Source organism: Orycteropus afer, unplaced genomic scaffold, assembly GCF_000298275.1.
Source record: "Orycteropus afer afer isolate SDZICR_OR568_19922 unplaced genomic scaffold, OryAfe1.0 scaffold01004, whole genome shotgun sequence".
NCBI lineage: Eukaryota > Metazoa > Chordata > Mammalia > Tubulidentata > Orycteropodidae > Orycteropus > Orycteropus afer.
The window spans coordinates 65,540-84,452 of NW_006922591.1; the positions used below are offsets into that span (position 1 = coordinate 65,540).

The 18,913-nt window shown below is 55.9% G+C and overlaps 1 protein-coding gene across 1 annotated transcript in view; it reads right to left on the minus strand.

Moving 5' to 3' along the window:
- Positions 1-9,258: 9,258 nt before the first annotated feature.
- The window catches only part of PDIA4 (protein disulfide isomerase family A member 4), a 12,839-nt gene continuing 3,184 nt past the window's right edge, over positions 9,259-18,913 (minus strand). The window contains exons 3-10 of the mRNA XM_007958522.1: positions 16,615-16,820; positions 14,319-14,457; positions 13,674-13,879; positions 13,289-13,447; positions 12,033-12,184; positions 11,015-11,171; positions 10,575-10,808; positions 9,259-9,674 (exon numbers count right to left, since the gene is read on the minus strand). Coding sequence (XP_007956713.1) covers positions 9,259-9,674; positions 10,575-10,808; positions 11,015-11,171; positions 12,033-12,184; positions 13,289-13,447; positions 13,674-13,879; positions 14,319-14,457; positions 16,615-16,820 — 1,669 coding nt within the window. The remainder of the gene's footprint in view (positions 9,675-10,574; positions 10,809-11,014; positions 11,172-12,032; positions 12,185-13,288; positions 13,448-13,673; positions 13,880-14,318; positions 14,458-16,614; positions 16,821-18,913) is intronic.

An 18,913-nucleotide genomic window follows, 5' to 3' on the forward strand; every position in this document is an offset into this window, starting at 1 on the left:
AAGAGGACGTGGGACAAGGGGTATCATCGCTGACGTCTAACGGATGTTGGCTGAAAACAGAATTCCAGAAAGATGTTTATCTGTGTTTCACTGACTATGCAAAGCCATTCCATCAATTATGGATAACGTTGCAAAGGATGGGAATTCCAGAACACTTAATTGTGCTCATGAAAAACCTGTACATAGACAAAGAGGCAGTTGTTCAAATAGAACCAAGGAATACTGAGTGGTTTAAAATCAGGAAGGGTGTGTGTCAGGGTTGTATCCTTTAACCATACTTATCCAGTCTGTATGCTGAGTAAATAATCCAAGAAGCAGGACCACATGAAGAAGAGCGAGGCATCAGGATTGAAGGAAGACTCATTATTGTTGTTAGGTGTCATCGAGTTGGCGCCGACTCACAGGAACCCTGCATACAACAGAAGGAACTGCCCAGTCCTGCCCCAGCTTCACAATCCTTGCTATACCTGAGCCCATTGTTGCAGCCACTGTGTCTGTCCATCTAGTTGAGGGTCTTTCCCCTTTTCACTGACCCTCCACTTTACCAAGTGTGATATCCTTCTCCAGAGAATGGTCCTTTCTGACAACATGACCAAAGTAGGTGAGATGAAGTCTTGGCCATTCTTGCTTCCAGGGAGCATTCTGGCTGCACTTCTTCTAGAACAGATTTTTAGTTCTCTGGCAGTCCATGCTACTTTCAGAATTCTTCGCCAACACTACAACTCAAAAGTATCAACTTGTCCTCGGTCTCCCTCATTCATTGTCCAGCAGGAAGACTCATTGAACAACTTGCAATATGCAGATGATACCACCTAACTTGCTGAAAGTGAAGAAGTCTTGAAGTTCTTATTGATGAATACAGATTATGCCTCAACATAAAGAAAACCAAAATCCTCACAGCTGGACCAGTAAGTAACATAATAATAAATGGAGACAAGATTGAAGTTGTCAAGAACTTTATTTTACTTGGATCCACAATCAGTGCCCATGGAAGCAGCAGTCAAGAAATCAAATGAGGTCAAAGGTGTGCCCGACCCAAGCCATGATATTTTCAATCTTCTCCCATGAATTCAAAAGCTGGACAACAAATAAGGAAGACTGAAGAATTGATGCCTTTGAAATATAGTGTTGGTGAATCATATTGAATATACCATGCACTGCAAGAAGAACCAAGAAATCTATCTTGGAAGAAGTACAACCAGAATGCCCCTGACAAGTGAGGATGGTGAGATTTTTGTCTCACATACTTTGGGCATGTTATCAGGAGAGACGAGTCTCTGGAGAAGGACATCCTGCTTGGTAAAGTAGAGGGTTAGCAAAAAAGAAGACCATCAGTGAGATGGATTGACACAGTGGCTGCAACAAACAATGAGATAAAACAATAATGATTGTGGGGATGCCATAGGACCAGGGTTTTTTTGTTCTGTTGTAGGTAGGGTCATTATGAGTCAGAACCAATGATGGCACCTAACAACAACAACAGAGAGAAAAAAAACAACAACCTTGTAATACCACTCAACCAGTATGAGAAAGGTAGCCTTGATACAGGCTACAGTATGGGTGTAGCTTGAAGACATTATGCTGATTGAAATAAATCAATCACAAAAAGACAAACATTATATGACCTCACTTACAAAAGAAGACAAGAAAAGGCAAACGTAGAGAGATTACAGTTTACTAGTGGTTACCAGGGGCAGGAGGGTGGGGAAAGGATGGTGAAAGCACTGCATTGACAAAGGGTGGCATCACAGCAATGACGGTAATTGCTGTCAATAAGTTGTACACCTGTTAAGAGTTGAATTGGTAAAAGTTGTGTGATAGACATATTTACAACATCAAAGAAGAACAAAGAAGGAGTAGCTGCTGAGGCTGCTTACAGTCAAACACTTGATGGGATTTGCTTCCTTGCTTTAGAAATGTAGGGTCATGATTTCACGGGACATCAGCATTAATTGGCCTAATAACCTATTTAGCGCTTCTGTTCTACTTCCTAGTTTGTTGGGTTGTGCCTGGGGTCTTAAAAGCTTGCAATTGGCCATCCAAGCTATGATAACAGGTCTCTATTCACCTGGAGCTACAGAGGGAGGAAGAGAGTCAGGAACCGGAGCAGAAGATGGAATGTGTGGCTGAGGCCTCCACGAACAGCTGCCTGCTAAGCACTGGACGGTGCCCAGCTACCGTTACTGAACGTTTAGCTCAAAGATTCAACAGCAGAATCTTGATCAAAAGGGGCAAGTGCAGAACAGAATTTCAGGTTCTCACGGGACTCTAGACTTCCTGGAGCCATGGAGGGTGGGTGAACCTCTGAAACTATTGCCCTGAGATAATCTTTCAACCTTACACGGAAAATATCCACTGAAGTGCCCTTACAACCAAATAATAGTTTGACTAGTGAAGACTGTCTGCCTGGAGCATGATGTTCTTTTGAGAACCATCTCTATAGGATCGAATTGACAACAGCAACTCAAAAGACAAGATAGGAACCTTGGGGCAGTGGGTTTATCTTAATGAGGGAGGAACGACTCAGAAAAGGAAGGTGTGAATGTTTGCCCAGCCCTCAGAATGTGATTCGGGTCACTGGCGGTACAGGTGGGAACTGCTGGGTTGGTATGTTTCGGGTTCTTTAAACGTTATTTATTTAGTTGAAGTTCGGAGTACACACAGGAAGACACTCACCTTTCCCACCCGGGAGTCTGGTGGCGCAGCGCCCATGGCTGGCACCCTTTCTGCTAGTTAAACTACACTGTTGGGTTTTAAGACTCAAGGGATGTCTACGATTACTGTAATTGCTGAACTCGTGTGTGTTTTGCTGTGCGTATATTCAACACCATCAGCGAAATAAAATCAGGAAAACAAAAGAGATACCCAGCTGGAAATAAGCCCAGGAGTACCCCACCGTGGTGAGAGGTCACAAGCCCCAAGGGGCAGTCAGGCGCAGTAGTGAAGGGGGTTGGACCAGGAGCCACTCGCAGACCGAGCAATCTCGGGAAAGAAAGCCTCCCCTCGCCCCTGCTGGGAAAGGCGTTTCCGTCCCCGCCCCTTTTTCCTTTACAGCGAGTAACCTTCGGGCACAGCTGAGGAGCCCCGGCACCCTGGTGTCGGTGACCGGTACCGTGTCTGACCCCGGCACCTGGTCACGGTGACGGTGTACAGGAGCTCGCTGAGGGGAAACGCTCTCCACGCTGCGGTGCATCCTGGGAGAGGGACATGCAAATGAGCAGCCTCAGCTCCCGGTGAGGGCGTGGCCAGGCCTCCGGAGTCCCTTGGGTGCCGCCCTCGGTTAGCGGGATCAGCCTGGAGTCAGGCGCATGCAGACCAGTCTCCCCACCCCTTGCTCTTACCTTGGCTGGGTCCCGGCCCTGGGAGCCTCTACTCTGGCAGCGACCACCCTGGGACCCACCGCCCCCAGGACCCCTGTCCTAGGACACCCCTCCTCCAGGAGCTGCCACCCTGAGAGCCCTCACCCTTGAAGTCACTCCCTCTCCAAGACTCCCAACCCTCCAGGACCCCAGGAGATCCCGGCCCTGCGCAGTGTCCTGACCAAAGCTGCCGCCTGCACAAGGCGCCTCTATTGCCAGCCCTCCCTACCTGCCGCGGTGTCTCAACACTCCAGAGACTACACGAGGACAGATGTGGCGTTTCTGAGTGAGAGGGTGAAGTGTGTGCCCAGTTCAAGGGCACCAGAGGGACCACAGTGGTCAGGGTGGCTCAGGGGGTCTCTCCGCTGGGTGGCAGGGTAGCAGCGGCCCTCTTGCTGTCTGGCTGGTGTGATGGTAGACTTGCTGAGCATGCCCTATCCAGGTACCAGCACAGGGCCCAGCATACAGTAAGTGCTCAGTGAATGTGCTGAGCAAGTGAATGACTGACTGACTGACTGAATGAAATCGGGAATGAACGATGAAGGCGCTTCAAACGTCCTGATTTCCAGAAGAGTGAAGATGAGAGCGTGAGTTTTGTAATCCGCAGACAGGGCGGGTTGCCCCTGCAGCATAGCTCTGGAAAGATCCTTGGGAAGGCCACTAGGAGAAACCTAAACCCCAGGAGGAACAGTCACACCAAGCAATGCAATTTCTCTTTGTTTAACGGCCCAGGGAACTAGATAGAGGGCAGACCCACAACCTGGGGAACGACCCTTGACCTCCTGTGGCACCAGCTTGGCACCCCCAGGCGAGTCTCATCTGACCCCACTCCAGGAGATGGGGGGAGTCAGGCTTTTCCCTGCTGGGACCCCTCTGCCTTGAATGTGAAGTTGGAAACAGAGTTGAGCCACAGTCCCGGGCATCTGCCTCTATTCCACTGGGCAGGCCCTGGGTGGTGCTAGGTCCCAGGCTGGGGCAGAGCTGGGCCCAAGGCCCAGACAGTGCTGGGCCTCAGGCTGAGGTGGTGCTGGGCCCAGGCTGGGGAGGTACTGGACGCCAGGCCGGGGCAGTGCTGGGCCCCAGACCCGATGGTGCTGGACCCCAGGCCAGGGAGGTACTAGACCCCAGGCCCGGACGGTGCTGGGCCCCAGACCCAGGGAGGTACTGGACCTACCTGCTGGGTCTCATTCAGATTTCATACAGGCCAGTGCTGGCAAAGGTAGGGACCCCCACCAGGCCCCAAGGACTGCGCTTGGCTCGTGGGAGTCCCCTCTGGGCTGGGCTCTGCAGTGGATCCCATCCAGGCCCCAGCACCCCACCCCCCCCAGCAGGTGCGGGAGCTCAGCCCCCTCCTCCCCTCGCCAACCCCTCCCACAGTCCCCCCACCCCCATACTTTCTTCCCTGAGGAAGACCCTCCTTTGTTCCTACCTCTGTCTGTCTCGGAAAACAGAGACCCCAGCCCCTCACTGCTTCACTGGGGAAAATTCTGGAAACCTTTTCAAGAGCTGGCCACCACCTCTCATTCTCTGATGGGGAAGCACAGGTAACGACCCTTCCAAAGCCCTCCTTCTGCAGGGGAAAGAAGGGGCAGAGTGCGGGCATGGACCTGGCCATGACTGCAGACCTGATGGGGGTTGGTGGGAGGGTACAGGCACCAGGGGGAAGACGGGAAGGGTGAGGTGCCCTGCACCAACTCAGCAAGAGGACACTGGAGCCTGGAGCTCAGATGCTCTTGTTAGTGATGCAGTTTGTGGCTGGGGACATGGGCAAGCCCGTCCCACCCTGGAGCCTGACCCCTAGAAAGGAGGAATGAGTCAGGGCTCTGGGGGAGACCAGGACCAATGCTGCTTCCCAACCGGATGAGCCTTGGGAAACCAGCCACAGCCTGGGGTGACATGGCACAGCCTGAGGTGAGCAGATACAGCCTGGGGTGACCTGGGACAGCCTGGGAAGACCAGCCACAGCCTGGGTGACATGGCACAGCCTGGGGAGACCAGACACAGTCCAGGGTGACCAGGCACAGACTGGGGTGACCTGCGACAGCCCGGAGTGACCAGACACAGCCCGGGGTGACTGGGACAGCCTGGGGAGACCAGCAATGACACCAGGTCCAGAGTCCCACATGTCAAATGGCATGGGCCAAGCAGCAGGGTCCATTCGGGTGACACTCCCCCTGTGTGTCCTGCTCCCCACCGCTCCCTGTTGCTGCCCACCCCCAGCCCCTTCACACACTCAGCTTGCCCGCATCCTGGGATGGCATCAGTGTTTTAAATCTCTGACCATGAAGGTCTCTGAACTCTGCGAGCCACTCAACTCCTGTGATATCTGAGTTGGGCCGTTAGCAGTGGGCAGGGCAGGGCAGGGGAGCGTTTAATTCCTAGGTTGTCCATTACAGTTTTGCATCTGCCCTGAGCTGAGCCCAAGACCAGACACGGCAGAAAGAGAGGGCCTTTTCCCAGAGGCTTCTCCTCAAGCTACAGCCCTGCTTTCTAATGGGCCACCTATGTGGTCTTTGTTGGTGGACAAGCGGCCCTTTGGCTTTCCCTGTTCCTCAGTATCTCCATAATCAAGGTGGGAACACAGCAGTAAAGAACTGTGTGTCCCGTCCCGTGTGGGAAGCAGTGAAGGGAGCCCTGTGGTGGAGGCAGTGGGTGGGGGCTGGGTCAGGGGCAGCAGCTGGCTAGAGCGCCCTTTCCCCACACCAAGCCTTGTTGACTCAAACCAAAATCCAAATCAAACCCACTGCCATCAGATTGATTCAGACTCACAGCGACCTCCACTGGGTTTCCAAGGCTGTCTTTACTGAAGTAGATTGCCTCACCTTCCTTCCCCAGAGCAGCTGGTGGGTTTGACCCGCCAACCTTCTGGAACAGCCAGGTGTCTTATCCACTATGCCACCAGAGCCCCTTTGTTTGACCCATGGATCCATAATTCTCCACCCATTTACCTAAAAGTTATTTCCTATCTGAGACTGGGTTTCCTTTGTTATATTAATGAGGCTACATTAGTGCGGGGCATGTTCGAAACTCAATTGCTGCTGACTTCCAAGGAGCAGCAGAAACACGGCACTGAGGGGAAGACCGACACTACATGGCGACCACCAAGGCACCAAGGCACACAGTGCCAGGGGAGACTGCACCACAGGGTTTCCAAGGTGGAGTTTTCAGAAGAGGATTGCCAGGCCTTTCTTCTGAGTAAGCCTGATGGGCTGGATGCTCCCATCTCTCAGTTAGCAGCTGAGCACACTAATCACTTGCATCAACCACAGACTCCAAATACTCAGGTGGACAATGACAAGCAAACGCTCCTCAGACTTGTGCAAAACACACCTCACAGTCTCTGCAATAAGTGAACGGACGTCATGGAAACGGCCAGGTGATGGAGGCTCTAGATGGACTCAAAGTGACACACAGGCAGCCTCCTATGCCAGCGACCCCAGACCAGTGGAGAAAGGCCTTTGGGGGCAACCGAGGAAACCGGATTGTGGACTGGAGGTGAGACATCAGGAACCAGAGTATGGGCTGGAAGCCGTGGTCGCCATTGTTATAGAAGAAACATGCTCGGAAGCACGCAGGGGTGAGACTAGCACCTCGGATCTTCATTGAAACCCTACCTTATGGAAAACAGGGACAGACAGTGCAGCCCAGCCTCAGTGGTGATTTTAGGAGGGTGAGGAATGAAGGCACGCAGCTCCCCCCTCACTTAGCATCTGCTAAAAAAGTTCCACAACAAAGGAGCAACCAACCCCAAAAGCAACCCCTGTCATCCCAGAGGACAGAGCAGCACTGCCCCATAGAATTCCCAAGGCTGTCAGTTTTCACAGAAGCAGACTGCTGTATCTTTCTGCAGCCAAGTAGCTGGTGGGTTCGAACCACCGGCTTTTTGGTTGGCAGCCAAGTGCTTTAACCATTGCACCACCAGAAGTCCGTATTAGGAGAAATAAAGAAAGAAAAGCCTCCTCGATTCAGAAAACGCAGATACCAGTCAGCCCAAGTCTGGTCTCTCCCCAACCTTCCTGGAGGCCTTTTGCTCCATCACCACAGGCCAGTCCCCACCTCTCCCCCTGCTCCATCTTCCTAGAGAAGGTTCACCAGAGGGGTGCCCCTTGCTCTGCTTTTGCCAGGCACAACACCCACACCCTGGAGGCACTTCCTCAAGGCAACCTGGCAAACCACAAACCTGGGCCTGCTTTTGCTCATTGCCCAACAGCTACCTGCTACGGTCACTACTGAAGTACCCCATCCACCCACATCACCTTCCTGCTCCAAACCGTCAGCAGTCCTCCACGATCGGGTTGCATTGTGCCAGTAAGATGTTGAAGCCCTAATCCCTGCACCTGGGAACATGATGCTTTTTGGAAATCGGGTCTTTGAAGATGTGGTCAGTTCACAGGTCTCTGGAGTAGGATGGGTCCCGACCCAACCTGAGTGGCGTCCTTGTAAGAAGAGACAGAGGGAAGGCGGGCCACACCATAACAGAGGCAGATTTGGAGTGATAGAGCCACAAGCCAACGAACATTGGGGACCACCAAAAGCTGGGAGACAAGGAAGGATCCTTCCCTAGAGTCTTTGGAGGGAGTACAGCCCTGCCCACACCCTGGATTCAGACACTCAGCCTCCAAAACCATCAACAATCAATTCTATTCTTATAACCAGAAAACAACTACCAAGGTTGCCCCTTCTGAGACCGCCCCCTCCAATGCCATAAGCGATCATCCCTGTAGGGAGACTGGCTGCCCAACTGCCATCATTATCCTCACATTGCTGTCACATCAGGGGCAGGGTGGTGGTGGGGTGCTCCAAGCACCTGCCACTGAGCAGCCCCCCATCAGTGTGGCTCCTTCCTCCCCATCAAGGCAGACTCCACCCTGCTCACCACACACCCAAGACAAACACCCCAAGGCATGCCCTGGCGGCCACTGATGACACCCCCCATTTCAGGTGCATGTGGAAGTAACTTGTGTGGTGTTCATGGAAGCCCCAGGCTCAGCATACCCACCCAGTGACAAAGCCAATGTTCCTGGCCATGGTAGCCGTGGTCAACTTTGAGTCCACTCCAACAGCCTGCTCAGTCTTCCCTGTACCTGGTGCCACTGCTAACCCAAACATGGAGGTCTGGGTAAGGCTGTGAGGGTGGGCAGCCCCTTCCTGAAGTGGAACCTGGGGGCTGTCCCCATAACCCTCGGTCTGACGGGACACACATCCCTGCAGGGCTCTGGGAGACACCTGTTAGTGCCATGACAGGAGGAAAAACTCACAGTCATGTCTCCTCAGACAGGAAGAAACACTGACAGTCACATCTCCTCAGACAGCGATAAAATTCACAGTGACAGCCATGTCTCCTCAGACAGGAGGAAACACCAACAGTCATGTCTTCTTAGTAAAACTCAGACAGGAGGAAACACACACACACACACAGTCACATCTCCTCAGGAAGAAACACTGACAGTCACATCTCCTCAGACAGCAATAAAATTCACAGTGACAGTCATGTCTCCTCAGACAGGAGGAAACACTGACAGTCATGTCTCAGACAATAAAACACACAGTGACAGTCACATCTCCTCAGACAATGATAAAATAAAAAAGCAAAAGCAAAATGATTTGGCAAAGACTTTTTGTTTTTCAAATTTTAAATAAAAAAACAACCATTCACACACATGAGATTTATCTTATCTGCTTTGAAGAAAAACACTGAAGAAAATAGAAAGTTAAAAAAAAAAAAGTCAAACCCCAATAATGATAAAAAATAGACACATCCTCCATAAAAATCTGGACTAAACTACCTAACCGTCACATCTAGTCAGTATTTAGAGCATGAGGTGGGTGCTAGAGTACAAAAATAAACCCCGAGTGCTGTGCTGCGTGGCACCCACCCCGTGTCTGCCTGGCCCCGGGCTCAGAGCTCCTCCTTGGCCGGGCCTGGCCGCACAGTGTGTTCGTCAATGAACTTGCTCAGGTGCTCAAGGTCCCTGCTGGCGTCCTCAAACTTGATGGGGTTCTGCTTGTCCCCTCTGGGTGCGAAGTAGATGGTGGGGAAGCCGTCCACCTTGTAGCGGTCACTGGTGGCCTCGTTGGCTGTGGCGTCCATCTTGGCGATGACAAGACCCTTGTGGCCACGGTACTTCTTGCCCAGCTCGGTGTACACGGGCTCCAGCTGCTTGCAGTGCCCGCACCACGGGGCGTAGAACTCGATGAGCACGTCCTTGCTGGGGTCCAGCACTATGTCCTCGAAGGTCTTCCCCACCACAACCTTGACTGGCCCCTTGTTGTTCTTTGGCACCGGCTGTGACTTGATAACTGGCTTCAGTTTTCCTGCCAGGAAAGCAAGAGGGGTGGGTCAGTGCCACACACTGAGAGGGGGGCCGCTCAGACTTTGCCAGCGCGACAAGGGCCATCCCTAGAGGCAGTTCCTGCCCACCAGGCAGCCAGCCACACGCTGCGTGGGATGGAAGACTGTGAGGACCCTGGTCCCACAAGAGAGCAGACTGGTGAGGCCCCACACTGTGGAGGAGGCTGCAGGGGGAGACCAGAGAAGGGGGTGCCTGGCAGTTCCACCAGCCCCACTGGGCCAGATAAAGACCACGCAAAGCCTCAGAGCATTTCCCACGTACGTGAATACTTCTACTTCCAAAAGCCTATTTGACTTTGAGTATTTCAAAAACCACCCTTCCAAAAATTTCCAAGACATACCCACCAATCTTCTTACTAAGAAAAAATAACAGGGAAAAAAAAAAGAAAGGAAAAAAGAGGGCTGCACCCCGAGGCCCAGTGAGCACTGTGGGGGTGCTCCCCTGGACTGCACCCCGAAACCTAACAAGCACTTGGGAGGGTGCTCCCCCAGGATGTACCCTGAGGCCTAGCGAGCGCTGTGGGGGTGCTCCCCCGGGCTGTGCCCTGAGGCCTCGCGAACATGGGAACTGCTGCACCGGGTCTGAAGCCACATCAGGACCACAGGTTCGTGAGGGCCCCACGTGGCTGCCCCTCTGATGCCCTGCAGCTCCCAGCTCTCTGGTAGCTGTGGCTGCCAGCAGGGCGATCTGAGTAAGCTCTGAGCTAGACCCCACAATCAGGCTTTTCCTTTCAGACTACACTATAAGGGCTGCTCTGGGGCAGAGTGGCATTCCCAGATGTTAGCCTCTGGCTCCTACAAGGAAGCGGTATGCTGGGGTGGGCCCCTCTGCCAGCCCAGAAAGGACACAGCAGCACACTCACCCTTCTTGAAGGCCATCACAAACTCGTGCAGGGCATCAGCGTCAAACTCGGTGGGCTCCATGGCGAACCTGCGCCCACCCTCATCCAGCACAGCTGCGTTGACATCCTCACCGCTCTCACCAAGCCCCAGGTCCTTCATCTCCGATGTGTAGTCTTCCTCGTCAGCGATGGCAAACGTGTACTCGGGGAAGTCCCTAGCCACCTCCAGGACCTTGCTCCGCCAGAACTGGGTGGCTGGGGGACCAAAGTGCTCCTGGGTGTCTGCACCACCACCCCACCATCCTGTGCCCACCAGCCGGGGCCTACCCCTCACCCCTCACCCACCCACCAGGGCCCCAGCCCCTGGCTTCTTGGCCCTCCCACCAGGGCCCATCCTTTCCGTGCCCATGTCTGCTGAGGTCCACCCCCTTGCCCTTTGGTGTCCTCTGCCCCCTGCTCACCAGCTCTGTAGTCAAAGCTGAAGTCCACAGTGAAGTAGACCACCACCAGCGGCCGCCGGGTGTAGCGCTTGGCCTCGGTGGCAGGCCTGCGGTGACCAACCAGGGGCAGGGCATGCTGCACCACATGGTCCCTGATGACTGAGGCCTCTGTAGAGTCCTGGTATAACAAGAGGGAGCCTGAGGTAGTGCCCACACCCCAGCCCCTGCTCACAGTGGGGTCAGTCAGGCCCCAGTGTCAGGGGGACACTGGGTTTGTCAGTCAAGCACACATCAGAGGCCTGGAGGTGGAGGCAGACCCCGCACCTCTCCTGTGGATCAAGACTGAATGTACTAATCCACTGGCCATGTGAGACCCTGCCGACTGGGTGGGACCCCACCACGGTCCCCCACCCACACAGCCCCAGGTCCAAAACACCCACAGCCATCAAGATTAGCACGAGCCACTGCCCTCCGACCTGCAAGATTTCTACCCACAGTGCAGCGCAGGTGGTTCGTGTCTGTAAGTTCCGGGCTGGAACCTTGGCCCTGCACCTGTGGGTGTGCTCCTAGCTGGAAACAGGGTCTCCTTGTTACACTAATGAGGCCACACAAGAGGGCAGGTTCCAAACCTAAGCAATGCCTCCTGTTTTATAACAAGTGCCGAACCATACAAACACACAGACACAGAGACCCACAGACGCAGCCAGCAGAAGTGACGGGCATTTCTGGGGCCCCAACAAGGACCCTCCCCTACAGCTGGTGCCTGATTTGGACTTCCAGCCCCCAGAACTGTGAGACACTGAATCCCTGTTCCTTCAAGCCCCCTCCGTGTGAGATTTCTGCATGGAGATCAGCCGGCCAAGAGTCAGAGAGGGCAGCTAGCAGGCTCCCTGCCCTGAAGCCGCAGGTGTGTGGACTGGGCTGTATGTGGCAGTGGGGTGTCCTTGTCTCATACAACCCCGTAAGCCCCAAGGCGCTAGGAATGGCAACACAGTGGGGAAGTCCTAGGCCTGCAAGCCTGGCACCTCCCAGCACTCACCTCGATGTCCATCACATGGCTCCTGGGCTCCAACTGGGACTGGTACCTCTCGGGCTGCATCACGACCAACTTCCCTGGGGCCGCCTTCAAGAACCTGCTGATCTCAGGGCTGAAGGTGTGGTAGAGCTTGTAGTCTTCTCGCAGGCTGTTGGCTGAAGGAAGGCGCACTAACCATGAGAACATATCATGTTTCTTAACCAGCCCGACCATACTGGCCAATCAGATGCCAGGCAGGGTGGACAGCTGAGCTGTGTGGACAGCATGCAGGTCAGAGCCCCAAGACCCACATCAGAGTCTCTGAAGGAAACCAGGTGAACGTGCACGAAAGCCCAGAGCTGACGCACAAGGAGCCGCGGGTTCCTGATGCCAAGAAGCCATGGGCTCTCGGGCAGATGGAGCAGCATGGCAGTCACAGACTGGGCTTCCAGGCCAGTGCCCTCCTGAGGGGCTACGTGCCCTCCTCGGCTGGGGGGGCCTGAGGCACTCCTGCCGCCTACGCTCCTTAAGACAGCCCTCCGTAAACTTGAAATGAAAGCTCGCTGTCCAGGACGCTCCAGAACAGAGGCAGGCAAGCTTTCTGGGAGGGGCCCGACAGTAAGGAGCTGTGCCCTGAGTGCCACAGGAGGCGCCTCAACATCTCAACTCAGCCACTGCCCTGTGTGAAAACTTCGTCTACAGATGACCCCGCCCTGAAACCTCGGGAACTTTGCTCTCAACCTCTCCCCTCTGGGCCAGGCTACTTCTATGACTGGAGCACAGGGCCAGGCCTCCCAAGGGCCACCTGCTCGTAAAGGTCCCCGGCCTAGGAGTCTGGGGTGTCCGGGCTGGGTGCAGGCGAGCGGCAGCCCCGGAGTCAGAGTCAGACCCGGTCACACCTGTGACCTGTTAGCTATGTGCCTCTGGGGCCCCTCCAGAGGAAGGGGCTCAAGTCTCCCTCAGGCTGTTGTGGAGATGAAGCAACGCAGCCCATACCAGCACCCCTGCATGATGGTCTGCCCTGCGTCCGAGTCTCCCGGGGCCCCAAACACTTGTACCAAAAGAGCTGCAGGGAGAGACGGTCATCCTGCTCCATGACTGCAGGGCCCCCTGGAGCTGCCCTCAGCATCCTCACATGGAAGGCAGCAGAGTCCACAGTGGCCTGGACACGGCCACTAACGTGATGGCGAGGGTCGCCAAGGTGATGCGAGACCAGCCCAACACCAGCTGGGCAGAGCACCAACCCCCAGCTCCACCTGCCCCAGCCCCACCCCACTCACCTGCCTCCTGGTATTGTTGGTAGGCCGGGTCACTCTCCCCCTGGAAGACCCCAATGACAATGACGTCATCCCCATCCTTCAGGAACTCCTGCACCTGCTTCAGTCCCACAAGTGCCTTGGACGGAGGCCCAGCCTGCTCTACCATGTAGTCCACAATGCCTAGGGAAGGAACACTGAAGGTCTGCCCATGGCTACCCCACTGTCCACCTATGGCTGCCTACCTCACAGCTCTCGCCCCCATTCATGGTCCATGTCTACCACACCCATCCCACTGTCCACCCCTCAGCTCACACCTGCCACACCCACCCTGTGGCCCATGTCCACTGTGCACTCTGTGGCCCACACCTGCCATGCCCACCCCACCGTGCACCTACAGCCCCCTTACCGTATTTTTCCCGAGGACCATTATAGTCAAAGGGCTTCCCACGGCGGAAGATCTTCAGGGTGGGGTAGCCAGAGACAGAGAACCGTTGGGCCAGGCCCGTCTCCGCGGTGGCATCGACCTTGGCCAGGGGGATCGGGGGTGAGCGCCGGCTGAGCTCCTTGGCTGCTTTCTCGTACTCAGGGGCGAGTTTCTTGCAATGTCCACACCTGTGGGGAAGCCAGTCTGTTGGGCTTGCTGGGGGAATGGGCCTTGGCTGGCAGGCTACAAACCTCACCCACAGCACCCCAGAGCAGCGGGTCCATCCTGCTGGACACAAGACCCAGGAGAGGACAAACAGCACCAGTGGGGGGACCTGTAGCACCCAGAGCAGTGGCTCCGTCCTGCTGGACACACAGCCCACGACCACCCCAGGAGCACCGGGGGAGCACCCACAGCACCCCAAAGCCGCAGCTCCATCCTGCTGCCCTCCCATCACAGCCAGACCAGCTTCCACCATCCCACATCCCGGGCCAGGGGGCCAGGCAGCCATGCCCTCTGGCTGAGTGACTCCATGTTACCCCTGCCTGGAGGGGACAGCCACCTCGGGGCTCTGTGAGGACCCCCACCAGTCCCACCTCACCAGGGGCTGGCAGGCTGCAGCCTCACCAAGGGGCGTAGAACTCCACCAAGATGATGTCAGCTTCGTTCACGACACTGTCAAAGTTCTCAGCGGTCAAGACCAGTGTCGCCTCGGGTGGGGGCGTCCAGGTGGGCTGCGCAACCTCTCTAACCTTGGCAACAATTTCTGGAACAAACAGACAAGCTCAACCACACGCTAAGGCCTGCTTAGAAGTGGGGGCAGAAAGGCAGCAGGGGTCACCAGGGGCCACATCCATGGCTGGTAGCGCCTGTAGTTTAAGGACCCAGGAAGGGCTGCGAGGCCTGTTTCCAGTGACCAGGAGCAGACCTGAGGCCACCTCCAAACCCTTAGGTCTGCACGGTCTTCCCCATCTGGGCAGCAGTGCAGCCTGGAGCCTGCTAGGCACCTCAGCACGTGTGCACTGGTACATGTGGGCACAGGGTTGGATGTGGGTATGCATGGGCGTAGCACATGTACGCGTGGGTGCAGCCCGTAGGTGCAAGTACATGTGGGCACAGCACACATGCATGTGGGCGTAGTGTACATAGGTACACAAGTGTGCAGGACATGTGCGCAGGCACACGTGTGTAGCACATGTGCATGGGTACATGTGTGTGAGGGTATGTGTGTGCAGCATGCCCCGGTGGTACACAGAAACCCCAGGAACACCACAGAGAAGCACAGCGGCTGGACTCAGGGACACACAGACTCCATCCTCCAGGGAACTTCCCAAGAATCGCCAGAACAGTTATCTGTAAACTCCCTTCTCCTTTGCTCGTAGGACTCAACCCTCCAGGGGATCCTGGCAGTCCCCGAAGACAGAGCCTCTGCTCCGAGTGCCCCCAGGGCCTGGCCTCTCACCTCTGGCGTTCTAATTCTAAACCTTGGGCTCCAGGGTCTAGGATGGGATGTCACCTTCCACCTGAGTGGAATTTAGGTCTCTGTCCACAAACGTCCCTTCAAGGAGCACCCCAGCTCTAGGTGCCCAGGGCAGCTGCAGTGCAGGCAATTACTTGGTATGGCTCTTCCAACCATGGTCTGTGTGGCTCCTTCCAGATGACTGGGTGGACTTATGGAAAAGTGAGATGCTCGTGGCCCACCAAAGGGATTGGATAACTTATTAGTGACGGAAATAAGGTATGTGGCACCTTTGTTGGGTGGGACTACAAAAATAAGGTGTAGAAAACGCTTTCGTGGGGATTGGTCAGTTTTGCTCCAGCTTAAACTAAGTCCTCCCAGAAGCAGAAAGGGGGAGCTCACTGCCGTCAAGAACGAAAAGCCAGAACGGGAACCCACCCTGGGACCCAAGATCCCTGCACAGAGACACAACAGACAACTGCGGCAGAACTGAGATCCCGTGAGACTGAGCGGCAGGCCTCCAGGCCCCCGGGGAGAGGAAGCCGAGCACCTTCAGGCAGGACGCCGCTGGCAGAGTGCGAGGCACCTACTAGCAGAGCCAAAGGAGCTGAGGTTGCCCAAGCAGGGTAGAGGCCAGGCTGAGAGGCGTGCCTGTGGGTGTGGCCAGCAGAGGCTGTCCTGATTGAAGAATTGCATCCTGAGCGCTCTGAAATCTGGATTGTAACCTGTGATTTCCCTAATAGCCCCTAGAACTGAGAGGACCGTCTGAGACTGGTGTGGCCGATGCAACAAACTGTCGAACCCAGCAGAGCAGCAGTGTGTGCAGCGGGAGGGGTATTGCTGTCAGAACTGGTAAAGATTGGGGTGGTGGTAGCCCATGTGACCTGCACCTTGCAGAGATCAGCCTCAAGATGCTGATACGGCTCTGGGTCCTCCTTTCCCCTCAAGAAATTAGAGGCAGTCAGACACCCCCCTAAGGCCCTGGTGGCAGAAGCCTCCCAGGTTCCTGGGACTTTTCTTCTGGTCCCGGGGGCGGATTTTGTGTGCCCATGTGGCTGGGTTATTGGTGCCCAGCTGCTGGGTCAAATGTGAGTCTAGGTGTTGCTGGGCAGGTATTGTGTAGCTGCAGGCAGTGCCTACAATCAGCTGACTTTGAGTTAAGCAGGTCACCCTCCACTGTGCGGGTGGGCCTCATCCAATCTGCTGAAAAGCTATCAGAGCAACACCAAGGTCTGCCAGGAAGGAAGACTGAGCATCGAGACCGTAACAGAAACCCTGCTGGACTTGCAGCCTGCTGCCAGCCCCAGGGATCCCGACTTGCCCACCCGCTATTGTGTGTGCCAACCTGCCTCTTATGGGTCCTGCTCCTCTGCAGAGCCCTGATGGCCTCCGTCATCCAATCCCCACCTCACCCTCCATACCCAGGAAGCGGCCTGGCTGCCCCCAAGCACAGTGCCCGCTCACCCTCTTGGGTCCTGCTGCCCTCGTAGTCGATGGCCTGTCCCTTCTTGAGGATCTTGATGGTGGGGTAGCCGTTCACGTCAAACTTGCTGGCTAGCATGGAGGCTGTGGTCGCATCGATCTTGGCTACAGGGATGGGAGGGTCGTCGCCCTTCAGCGTCTCAGAAATTTTCTCATACTCTGGAGCAAACTGCTTGCAGTGTCCGCACCTGGAGTTAGATTTCAGGGGGAAAAGCATATCAAGGCGGCACGGAGGTTCAAACCCAGTAGTGATCGGAATGGGGGCTCCTAGGCTCACAAACACACAGGGGATCCTGGGCCAGAAACAGCTGCATTTAAACACAGGGCCACTCAGACCAGAGACGCCTATGCTCACAAACGGGGGCTCCAGGCCAGAGACACCTGTGCCCACAAACACAGGGGCTCCAGGTGAGAGACGGCTACATTCAACTTGGGGCTCCCAGGAAAGACGCATTGGTGTTTACATGAACAGGGGCTCCTGGGCAAAGACACCTGAGCTCACAAACACAGAGGCTCCCACGCCAGAAACAGCTGCATCCAAACTTGGGGGCTCCCAGGAAACTATGCCAGTGTTCACATGAAGAGGGGCTCCTGGGCCAGACACGGCTGCGTTCAAACTCAGGGGCTCCCAGGAAACTATGCTAGCGTTCATGGGAATGGGTTCTTGGGCCAGAGATACCCAAGCTCACAAACACTGGGACTCTCGGATCAGAGACAGCTGTGCGCACAAACATGGGGGCTCCTGGGCCAGACACAGCTTCGTTCAAACTCACGGACTCCCAGGAAACTATGCCAGTGTTTACATGAATAGGAACTCCCAGGCCAGAGACACCCACACTCACAAAGCACCAGGAAGAAGGCTGGAGGCTTTGAGGACACAGCAGTGCCTGAACACCAGGCCTGCTTTGGCAAACAGTTCCAACATCGCCAAAGTTTCTCACGTTTGGCCCCGGGGTCTGTGACGCTGTTTCTCCCTCTGCCCCTCCTCACACAGGAAGCTTCCAGAGGCCATGTGCCCGTGCAGCACCTGCACCGTGGCACTGGTGGGTCACAGCGGTTAAAGACTGAGTGAACAGATGTTCCAAAAACTTCTAACACATCAAACACTGCAGAGACACTGCGAGCCGTCAAGTCCGACTCACAGCGACCTGACAGGAAGAGCAGAACTGCCCCATGAGGTTTCCAAGGGTATAAGTCGCTACAGAAGCACTTTCAGGTCTTCCCTCCTGCAGCTCCACTGGGGGGGTTCAAACTGCCAACCTGTTGGTTAGCAGTAGGATAGTAAGACGTGCCGACCCGTCAGGAAGGGACAGCACAGCCACCTTGGAGACCAGCCACGAGGACGGCCAAGTCAGAGGCCGACACAAAGCACCACACAGGCCCTGCACGGCCCGGCGAGCGAGTCAGAGGCCGGACACAAGCACCACACAGGCCCTGCACAGCCCGGCGACCCAGTCAGAGGCCGGACACAAAGCACCGCCCAGGCCCTGCACGGCCCGGCGACTCTGACTCAAAGCTGGGCCAGGGAGTGGAGAGAGGGGTGACAGCTCAGTAGTCAGAGGACGGGGCACACAGGCAGTGCAAGGGGCCATGCTTGTGGGTAAAAGACAACAGGGCTGTGTGCACTCAGGCTACCACTGGGGAGGAGGTGAGTCCTGAGAAGAGCCATGTCTGTCACGACTTGCGGCCTTGCCACTGATGCCTGCGGGTTGTCACCACCCAAAAAGCCTGCACCTTAGGTCCTCAGACACTGGTTCAGGGCGGCCATGTCCACAAAGGTGGCACACTGGGGCTCAGGGAAGGCTGGCGAGTGACCACACCCAGGGCTGCTAGCCCTGTACCAGAACTTCCCACCAACCCAGTTTGAAGCCTTAGACGGGCCCTGGCCCCCAGAGCTGGACACCGACCTTCACGAGGCCCTGTCCCCCTGGAACTAGATGCCTGATTCTCACCGAGGCTCTGGCCTCCTGCAGCTGGACACCTGCTGACCCTCGCCAGGCCCTGGCCCCCGGAACAGGATGCCTGACCCTCGCCAGGCCCTGGCCCCCCGAGCAGGATGCCTGTCCCTCGCCAGGCCCTGGCCCCCCGAGCAGGATGCCTGACCCTCGCCAGGCCCTGATCCCCCCGAGCAGGATGCCTGTCCCTCACCAGGCCCTGATCCCCCCGAGAAGGATGCCTGACCCTCACCAGGCCCTGGCCCCCAGAACAGGATGCCTGACTCTCGCCAGGCCCTGGCCCCCAGAACAGGATGCCTGACTCTCGCCAGGCCCTGGCCCCCCGA